At 44.6% G+C, this 11107-nt stretch overlaps 1 protein-coding gene across 1 annotated transcript in view; it reads right to left on the bottom strand.

Moving 5' to 3' along the window:
• CSUI_003572 (ubiquitin-conjugating enzyme) overlaps positions 1 to 9584 on the bottom strand; it is a 12116-nt gene extending 2532 nt beyond the window's left edge. The window contains exons 1-6 of the mRNA XM_068063768.1: positions 9321 to 9584; positions 7815 to 8272; positions 4142 to 5330; positions 3049 to 3128; positions 1913 to 2080; positions 562 to 690 (exon numbers count right to left, since the gene is read on the bottom strand). Of these exons, the coding sequence (XP_067924256.1) occupies positions 562 to 690; positions 1913 to 2080; positions 3049 to 3128; positions 4142 to 4215 (451 nt within the window). The 5' untranslated portion in view covers positions 4216 to 5330; positions 7815 to 8272; positions 9321 to 9584. The remainder of the gene's footprint in view (positions 1 to 561; positions 691 to 1912; positions 2081 to 3048; positions 3129 to 4141; positions 5331 to 7814; positions 8273 to 9320) is intronic.
• Between the last annotated feature and the right edge of the window lie 1523 nt (positions 9585 to 11107).

Genomic DNA, 11107 nt, shown 5'->3' with positions numbered 1-11107 from the left:
ATCTATCTATCTATTTATCAATCTAGACCTATGTGTAGGAATGAATATATACGAAGAGACAGATACACAACACCTTCACGCAGATGAATCCACTATTATTACTACGTATATACATGTATGTATCTATATATAGGTATGCCTACATGAAGGTATATGTGGACGGGGGGTAGTGCAAAGGAAGACCTAGGAAAGGGGACAACACCATTCTATGAGAGGAGGAAAAGGAGGAGGAGGAGACACCCTCCCTACAAAGCCCCCCCCCGATAGACACCTAGCTAGCTAGCTAGCTAGCTGTCTATCGGGGAAGAGTCGTAGCGTGAGTGAGTCAATGATTGACATAAAGAGAGCACCGCATGACAGAGTGAGGAGAGAGGAGAGACAAGAAAAGTAGAAGAAGAAAACAAGATCGAGAGAGACAGAGATAGAAACAAGAGACAGAGACAAACGGAGAGAGAGAGAGAGACACACCGGGAACAGGAAGAGATAGAGAGAGATAGATCAAGACGAGGAGGAAGAAGAGATAAAGAGAGAGAAGATGACTGCGTCTTTGGGTAGACATACCTCTGACTTTTTTATCGTATTCGCACTTGTCTCGCATAAGAAGTGACGCTGCCTCGCTATTTAATGGATCGGCAGGGTTCGGGTAGGTCAAAAGTTGCGGCAGAAATACTTCGAAGACGTTTACCAAACCTATCAATTGACCCATAAAATAGACAAGGAAACCACAACAGACAAATCGATAGATTTAGGATGGATAGATAGATTAAAGATCGATTAAAAATAGATACATAGATAGATGGGTGAATCGATCGTCATCACAAGGGCGATTCTCCTTCGATGATAGAAAGGACGTCGATAGCTAGATTGATCAGAACAGAAATTCGCATGAAGAAGAAGAATACACATGCGACATAGCGATATCTATACACACACTGAAATAATATAATAATGTAAGCGCATGGAAAGATCTATGTTTCAACCTAACTCTATCTACGTATGCTGCTGCATGTATCTCTCTCTTTTTCTATCTCTTTAAATATCTTCCCCTCCACCCGAGTCAAGTCGCCCCCAAATATTTCTGTCTGTGTGAAAAGCGAAGAGCTACGACAAGAGGAGAGAAGGAAAGAGAATGTTTCTCTTTGTTTGATCAAGTAGAGAGTGCCTCCATCCCTTAGGAGCATGTTTACTTCTCTCTTTCTTCCTTTCTCTCTTTCATGAGATGTCTGCCATAAAAAGAAACCCATCTTCATCGTTCGCTGATCTTTCATCTTCTTCGAACTTATCCTCCATGCATGCGTTTCTCCGTACACCCATGAAAGAAAGAGACAAGAAAGAATTCTTCTTCCTCCTCTACCATCCCTAACTCGACCAGCTAGATACAGCTAGCTATTCGAGACACTCTCCTATACAGCCCCAGGGTGTCTATACATCACAACCAACAGATGTCTACCCGCACACACCGCAACTTTAGCCATGGTAATACTTAACCTACTACGACTACGACTATTCTACTGCTCCTAGTCGACAAGGACCAAGGGCTGGATGATAGATGATCTACACACATCACAAGAAAAATCCGCACGCATAGCCTCCCCCTTCTCCCGCATATTGATAGATTAGACATAGATCGACACATAGATAGATAGCTTGCAAATACACATTCATAAGACAGACCGACAAAAGAGACAGAGAAAGATACATATAGATAGATAGATAGATTGAAGATAGAGGGCTGTGAGATGAATGAATGGGTAGAAGTAGTAGTAGTGGGGGGGGAAGGGGGTTCCTTCATATGACTGAATGCTCCTTCTATCATGCGCCCTTCCTTCTTCTTCGTTCTTCCTGATCTTTATCTTTATGTCTATCTATTCCTTTTTCTTCTTTTTCTTGAATAGGTATTTATTTTGCTTACTGTATAGAGGCGTCCATGTTTGGTTGATGACGTCCAGACAGACAGACCCTGACGCTTCATCCACATTGGGGTGTAGTAGTTTGTTCATGAACCCTATAGACGGAGAGGCAAAAGGATAGTCATCTGGTAGAGTCACGTGAACTCTCCATACACCTCCTTCGTAAATTGCTGAGAATCCACAAAACAAACAAGAAGAAACACAAACGTCACTACAGACCATCACATTTAAAGGAAACAAGAAAGAAAGAGATGAGCACACCATCATATGGAGAGGGTGTGTGCTTAGGTGTATGTACACTCGAAAGAGGGTGGTGGGTCCGTGTGAGGAGTCTCTCGCACTTCTTGTCCTCTTTCACACTTGGACTTACACAAATCACACCTGCATGACCTCCCACATACAGACAGAAAGACGTAAGAGAGAAATAAAGACACGTCCTCCTCCTTCTTCTTCTCCTCAGTCTACCCCTATAGGAGGGGAGCACTTCTCCTTGATCTACTTCCACACCAACATGTCTCTCCTCCTGTCTAAAAAGTTTCTTTCATGAAAGAAGCACACAAGCCTCTCACCCCATACTCTTTGAAGACCTATCCCTCTTCCCTAAGCATTCAACACATACATATATCTATACCTATGTAAATACATCTACACATATATATATACATACATATGTGAACTGTAGATGTGAGTTGGGGGTATGCTAATACTAATAGACCATAGACAAGCTACATGAACGCAGACAGGATCTACCATCTACCTCCGTATGTATGCAGCTATCTATCTATCTTCATCTATTTATCTATCTACGTATGTATTTATGTATGTAGGTGCATTGTATGAATCCATCCAAATGTAAGGGGGCTGCTCGTAGGAGAGAGGTGAGGGTCTCCCTATCATCTACCCTACGAATGATTCGCTAAGCTTGACAACTTGACAAGAGGTAAGGCTCTACATACATACAAATATATAGCGAGATAGATCGAAGATAGTTCAAAGATAGATAGATATAAATAGATATATATAGCGAGAGAGATAGATAGATCAAAGATAGATATATATATATATATAGCGAGAGAGATATGATGATTAGGAGAGAAAGAAGAAGAGAAGAGGCGGGGTGATTGATGGCGAGGCTTACTATTTTTGGGTCCGTGGAAGACCACATGGAAGTCTTGCGTATTATCTTCATTCAACTCTAAGTCATACCCTGCCATGAGCCTTCAAAAGAAGAAAGAAGAAGAAAAGACACGAGAAAGAAGAAGAAGATTGAAAGAAAGATAGAGGTAGTAGAACACCACGAGGGAGACGAGATGAACAGAAAGAATGAAGTGTATATACACACATACAGAGAAACCGACAGAGAGAGAGAGGAATGAAGAAACATATACAATTGAGAGATAAAAAGATAGATAAACTGAAGACAGATTGATAGATGAATCGACAGATTAAAGATAGATAGAGATACATAGATCGATCGATGCAAGTATAGATATGGTGGATGTATCTATCGATCGATGATCGTCGACCTTTGACCTTGTCTAACAAGGCCCAATGAAAGAATGGGAAAAATGAAGAGGATAAAATTGTTCATATGAACAAATGCCCTCTCTATCTTTCTATCTATGAAGATACCTCGTAAGATGAAAAGCAACAGAAAATCTGAAACGTATCTGTCTGTCTAGAGAAGCTGTAGATAGCAATAGAAAAGGCGAGGAAAGAACAACAAGAGATGTGAAGATCTACAAGAAAGACGGAAGCACCCTCTAGGAAAATTGATCGATACACGGACAGAGACACCTCCCAAGAACAAGAAAATCTTCTCGAATCGACTTGCCGTAATACAAGAGATACCTCAATTTAATCAGAAGGCAGATAGATACCTATGTAGATAGAGAGAGATACAACTTGTACACATACACAAAGATGCCTTCCTATATCTAGATGTGTATATATCTTCGTTCGTCTCCCCATTCTTTCGTTAGCGAGACGTTGGTGATCGAGTCTGTTTAGTACTTTTACAGGTAAAGAAAACGCATGCAGGAAACGAAGAAAGATGAACAGATCCATTTCCCTCTCTCTGTCTGTCTCGAGGGGGGTGAGGTGTGCGTAGTATCTCCTTTGGCTCACGTCCGTACGATCTTTCGTGAGAACGCAAAGAACAAGAAAGAAAGAGATGTCTATCTATGCACAGGGGGTCAATACAGAGGGGAAGAGAGAAATGCACTTCTTACAGTTTGGTAAAGTCGCACTGCTTGCGACTGGAAGAGAGCTGATGATTAGACAAGGTCGAACTCGTCGAAGTCATGTTGAAAGAAACAACACACTACTCCCTTTGAACAAGAAGAGGAAAAGAAGAAAAAAGAGTGAGAAAGAAAGACGGAGACGAATCAAGCCGTCCGCAGGGGAGAGGAAGAAAGGATATACTACTAGATAGAGCCGCCCTAGTGGTACGATGAAAAAGAGAGAAGAAGAGAATCTTGGAGAGGAAAGAAGAGAGATCTTGGGAGGAGAAAAGAATAGGAGAGATCGATTCTGCCTTCTTGCTCTTTTCAGGCAAGAAAGTATCGAAAAGCTGAAGGAAGAAGAAAGATCACAATGGAGAAGACGTGATCCTCGTCGTGTGTTGATAGGAGATCAAGAGCCAAATTGAATTTTGTCAGCCGCTGATGATGACGTTAGCCAACAATGTTCAGGTGTATGTACACCCCAAGACGAACCCAACGTCGAGGATCAGGTCTCCCTCCGTTCACCGTCAAACGTCAGGAAAAATGAGAAGGGGAGGGAATTCAATGAGATGAAAAGAAACCTATCGATAAAAAGAAAAGAAAAGCACTCTTGAAAAAGAATTAAACCTTCACTAGCCTTTCTTTAGGCGTCTCAAAATCGAGCCGTCACCCTAACCGAGGAACAACACCCCGTCCATCTGTCCATTCACATCGACCTCCCGGACAGAACACCTCTTTCCGAAGCGTGCTGATTGATCGAGATCGAAGAAAACACGCGTCTCGCACTTGCCTCGGCTTCTTTTATAGAAGATCAAGAGGAACCCTAGCCAGCCACCTGCTCGAGAATGAAGATAAGAATAATGAAGTTTGTTTGCAGAAGCAGCAGTAGCAGAAACAGCCAAAAAGAAAATGAAGAAAGAGCAGACAAGAAAAAAAGCAAAAGAATGATGATCAAAGGCCAATCGAAATCTCCACATTCATCCGTTAGAAGCAGCCCTGTTTGAGAAAAAGTAGGTAAGTGTCAGCAGCTCTATGGAGAGAAGAGAAGCCCAACATGAATCGTTCGATCGCTAGGAGAAAAGCAGCAGAACTCACTACCCCTACGAAGAAGAGGAGAGAAGAGTAGACTGCTGCCTTTTGCGGCGGGAATGAACATCGATCGGGCGACGGGGCCGACGCTTTCTTTCACGACGATCTGAAGAAGCTCCCAAGTAAGAAAGAGTCAAAGGGGGAAATCGAAGTGCACTTGATTTCGAACAAACTTGCTTGTTAATGGAAGAAGAATCGAAGAAAAAGAATGAAAAGACTCGTCAACTTCCGTCTTGTTTTCTCCGGTGTATGAAGTAAGCGAAATGGTGAATGAATGAAGAAAAAAAACCGTCAAGCAAAATCTTGTCTTTTCTGAATGGATGGGAAAAAGCATAAAGCTAGCAGCAGCTCATCGGGACGCCCGTGGATTTCTTCTTTCTATCCCTAGAGGAAGTTGATGAAGATGCGCGCGAGGGCTGAGCCGTTATCAATAGAAGATCTTCTCTTTGATCTAATTCACTTATTCAAGCATGAAAAGTGTGAAAGAAAGATGATTTTTCATGCAAGGACGACAAATGCCAAAAAAAAACATGGAAAGAGGACATAGGATATAAGAGAAAGAAAGAAGGAATGAAGGGTTGGACGACACACTGGGTCGGTGGATCGTGTTCTGTCCGATCTAAGCTAAGATGGATAGTTGTCGTTGTGTGAGAATGAAAAGAAAAAGATGCTAAGAATCGTAAGAAAGAAGACACAAGGGAGAAATGCATCACCGTCTAACTTCTTTCCTAGTCAAGAAGCTTTCTTTCTTTCTTTTTTCTCAAAAAGAACGTGTGTCAGTCAGTCATGCAGCCGTGAAGAAACTCGGGAAGATCTCTCTCTTCATAGCAACAGACAGAGCCAAATGCAACGAATTCGGGGTCTTCTCTACTCCCGCAGCAACCGAACTTATCACTCTCAACGTCTGTCTTTCTTCTCTTACTTTTTCGCTTTCTTCTATCAGAATCAATCAATCAAACTACTCTACAAAGATGGATCATGACGCAACAACGGGGCAGAATTCAGCAAGGCCGGCCAGATGACAGAAAATCTAACTAAGATGGACGGAAAGATAGATAATTAGATAGATAGATCAAAAGATGGACCGATAAATAGACACTTTCTCTCTCTGTTCAAGAAGTTCTTCGCAAAACGAAAACCGTCTTGAATGACAATTCTTGCCACCTGCTAATAAGCTACGACCAGCTTGCTTGCTTCTCTGAATCTTCTCTAACCACACTTGAGACACCCAAAAAAGGGAGAGAGCGCGGATCCGAAATGGCCGTGTTCTTGTTCTGTCTAGGGACAAAAAGTCGTCCCAGGGGTAGGAGTTCGTTCTAGTTGTATTGCAGGGAAGCAGGAGGAAGCTAGGCTCTTTTTCAAACAGATAAACCACCGCAAACACACTCTCCACCACCGCCACCCATCATCCATCAAACACCAAGATGAGGAAAGTCTGTTTGACAGAGTGAAGAAAGTTCACAGATCAATCGCACCGTTCTAGATCAGATTCTTCAACAAAGCAGGACAACTAACCTGAACAGACACACCAACACCACACGAAGGACAAGATGCACAGCAGCCACCGGGATGGTGTCTACGAATCTTGGATGGATGCTATCATCATTCATCTATCAAAAGACCGAGAAATACAAAGAAAGAGACCGAACTTCATGGCACGTTAAGGAGGAGAAGGAGGACGAGTTTACTGGATGAAAAGGCAAACACACGAATTCGTCGTCGTCCCTGGTAGCCATAGAGGGTGCGACGGCGGTGGTCATGACGATGAGGAGGCGTGAGGCACATGATCTGCCTGATCAAAGAGTATCTATCGATGAATGGGAAAAAAGGCAACTGGCAGAGGCGAGTGTGTAAAGAAACACAAAGCCGAGATGAGATATATCGGTTTACTTGAATGAAAATTACGAAAACTCACAAGAGCAGACGACGCCGCTCATACGACGAAGCGGTGTAGAAAACAGCTCCTTGACTGACGAGTTGGTCGGTCGGAGGCGTAGGCTGAATGGTACTAGTTCAAAGGGTGTACCAACCGGACTTAAGGTCTCTCTAAATTTTCTTTTCAATCAAAGTCTTGCAATAGATACTAGCCTGGGGGGGGGGGCACCGTACCAGAACTGTCCCTTGTGTGAAATAGTTCCACATGTCTGATTCTCTACGGAAGGACCATGAGCCTTCTAGCTACAATCTCGGCAAATCTCCCATGGTGTTACTCGAGACTCTCCCCCGGTCAGACAGGCACACGAAGAGCAAAGCAGTACGGACATTGTTAAGAGCACCAGGTGGGGTGTGATCCCGCTGTGGTACCACCTGTAGTCAAATCAGCCTAATTTACCATTTAAACTGAAAGAAATGCACTAAGGGAACCCATTCCTGAGTTAACCACGCAGTAAAACCCGAGACTACCACCATACCGGCAAGCAACGGGGGGGAGCCCTCATCCATCCATCCATTCACACCATCGAGCGATCATGATGTTTGTAGTACTACGACGTACAGGGTGCCTATCGCCCGCCGTCCAGCGACGTGTCAAGGACAAGAGAACGGTTAGAAGAAAGGACTCATCTTTGTGCGAAGATTCATCCGCTCTTACCTGAATGAAGAAAATGTCTTCTAAAACACGCTGCCGGCAGTTGGAATCATGAAATTCATCGTCTGACCAGCAACCACCAAGACACACCGGGCGAAAGGACATCGTCGGCGCCGTCACTCACTTAGTCAACTGGAGCTGTATTGAAGTGTTCATCTCATAAGAGAGAAGACCATCAACATAATCGCTAAAGAACGCGGAAAGGACTTAGAGGAGGAACCCAACGAACGGCAGGAAGGTGGAGGAGAGGAGTCATCAGCAGGCGGGGTTCGTTCCGCGTGCTACTGCGTTCATTCACCACCGCGCCACCAGAAAACAACCACCCGGCTGGACTCCCTCGTGGAAGAACGACGACTGCCGCCGTTAGTCCAGTGTCAAAGGGACGGCTGCTGGTGTATTAGGAGAGAGAGTTGATGAGTGAGGAGTGAGTGCATGGGCACCCCAAACGGTTTCGTCTGTACCTAGGGAGAATCAATTCACAGGAGAAAATCTTCTGGAGATGTCAACACATCACACCCTACTCCTACTGGACGGCCAAGGACGATGATTGATTAATGAACGCGTCTCTCGGTAGAGAGGATGATGATCATTCGATGGATGGATGGTGCGTCGTCGCGACGGCCGCGGGGGAAGCCGAGGCGGAGGAGGAGGAGGAGGGGCAGCAGTAGGTTCTCTCTCGCCTCTTCTTCAACGGCTTGGTGAGCGAGTAGGTGGGCACATGACTAGTACTACGACTACAACCGTTACGCAAACGATGACAACAGCTATTCTAGCTATGACCTAGCTTCTTGGTTCTCCTGAGACGATGACGGTGCATGCGAAACGTCATTCATTCGTAGACAAACGAAAGAAAACGTTTCATCATCACGTTCCTAGAGATAACACATCACCCATGTTGTCAATCACACCTCTCAGACAAACCAAGTGCCGGTCGCTCCACTGGTTAGCCCTGGCTAGACCCCCCCGAAGTTTGTCCATGATAATGCGAATTGACACACCAAGCTCGAATTCCCATCCCTCTCGAAAGACTTTCTCGTCTCGAGACAGTAAAATGTGATTCCGGCCCGGCGGACAACCTACATCGAGCTCTTCGTGTCCGGTGTGTCCTCCTACTTGTCTATAGCGTACTGGGAGATGTGCTCATACTCAAAGGTAGCGGTCAAAAGATTCTACACATCCGACAAACATGCCGGGCATCGGGTCCGTACGCAGTCTTGGGAGAGAAAGATCATCTTTCACTATCCAAAATGCACTGGGAACCCCAACGAATCAACCGTCATTCGTCGTACGCCAGAGAAAAACTCTTTCCGTTTCAGGCTGGCAAAGCTCATCCGAAATGACTTTATCCAGTGCTTTCCTCTGTCGAATCTTTCTTTAACAAGATGTCACTGGAATAGGTGACACCCGATGCGGGGTTGGGACCCAGGCGTGGTCAAACGACGTCCCACCTATGGCCTTCGGCTCATGAGCTGAACTCAGATTCACCTGTCGCTCTGATTCGAAACGTACCCTCATCGACCGAAGCTTTCTTTCGTTTCCGATGTCACAGATCGAACACGCGTGTCTCATACGACCCGGAAAAGGTCGAGATGGTAATAGAATAGAACCAGAGAAAAGAAGGACGAACCAGCCAAGTTCACCTCTCGAAAGGCGTGTAGTACAGAATGAGTCTGTTCCTGATGAGCGGAGCCAGGAGACCAGTGGGAGAATAGAAGGAAGGCATTCATTCTCCTTTCTTAAAGTCCTCGTGGTTCGTTAACAGCTTAATACCTTAGCTTAAAGAGCACTGACGCGTAGAATGCGTGCCGTATGACTTGCAGGAAGATAGATAGACCCGTCATCTTAACAGACCACTTTTTCCGTAAATTCATATAAAACGATTGGTCCATCAAAGAGCAACGCCTTGCGTACAGAAAACAAAGCTTTGAAAGACAGCGTAGCAAGAGCAACCAATCCCTCCAGACATGATACCCACGTCAAGGAATTGACTCGTTGACGCATTTGTTTGCAAACATGGCGAATCTTATCTACAAAATAAGCCATCTAGATTCATGATCACCTCTATACCCAGAGAAAACTCCGCAAGGCGTCAACTGTATACGACAGTCTCAACGAAGAATCTCTTCGAGATCCGTAAGACGCAGCATCTCGGCATTTCTGAAGAAGAAGATAGTCGGAGAAAGATATTAGCCACCTAGCCTTTTGAAGAGAGAAGAATTCGTTCATTCATTCAGTCTATCGGAATGCGAGACGTGAGACCACACGAAAGGATCCGTACGGCTCCACAGAATCATACGCGTGGTCTCGCCTCTCATATCTTGCATTGCAATGGATTGATTGAATGAATGGATCTCTCCCTCTTCAAACTAAATGGCTAGATACCTTTCTCCGAATATCTTCCTCTCTATCCATGGTTCCTTTCACGAACTCTATGCCTCTCTTCGTGCGGCATCTTGAGATAGTTCATTCTTCCTTCTTTTCAACCGTGGTCACTACATCCGACTATCCAAGAAAACTCTCCTCTTAACAAGAGTCACACATGCACCATCTAATTAGCCTTGCTCTTTTGGAGTATTAGATCTACCTCCTTCTTCGCGAAACGCTAGTACTTTCATCTCAGTTGGATAACGTCCTTCTCTATCTCCCAGCGGATCGTGTGTATGTTCGTTGCTTTTTTTGTGCTTTCATATTCTCTTTCCACAGAGAAGGTGTCCTTCTCTGTCGCCCTTCCTCTCCTTCATTGATCTACGTATACATTTCCTCATATTTGAAAAGAGAATCTCCCTCTACCTCCAAATCAAAAGACTCTTAAGCGACACACATCGCTGCACACATGTGCCTGTCTACGGCATCGACTTCTAGACGGACGGCTGCGGCCGCAGTGCGTTCGAGAAAGACTATGTTTACGATCTTCGCTTTCAGTACGTTTGCTGCTTACGACAATCGATACACTTTTCGAATGCGTCGTAGCAGACAGTATCGTAAGAAAGCTATCCCAGAGGAGAAAAAAAAGAATGGAGATTAGCGTCTCGCTGCCGAGAAGATTCAGCGGGTGAGATTCTCAAGCAGACAACGTGGCTTTGTCATCTCTTGAATGAGGACTAGTATTCACCCGTCTTCGTGAGACTCTCTCACCTGTTTCTGGTATTCTTGACGGACTCATGAAGTGAAGCTGAGGGGAAACGGAGGTAGCGAAATGTCTAGATAGGGGTATTTGTATTCATATCGATGGTCGTGCATCCTCGATGTCAGTGACCTCCCCTCAGATGCGCGTCCATTCTTTCTTTCTTTCTCTT

This window comes from Cystoisospora suis (genome assembly GCF_002600585.1).
Source record: "Cystoisospora suis strain Wien I chromosome Unknown contig_1623, whole genome shotgun sequence".
Classification (NCBI taxonomy): domain Eukaryota; phylum Apicomplexa; class Conoidasida; order Eucoccidiorida; family Sarcocystidae; genus Cystoisospora; species Cystoisospora suis.
The sequence above is the reverse complement of the archived record's forward strand: the minus strand, read 5'-3'. Positions and strand labels throughout refer to the sequence as shown.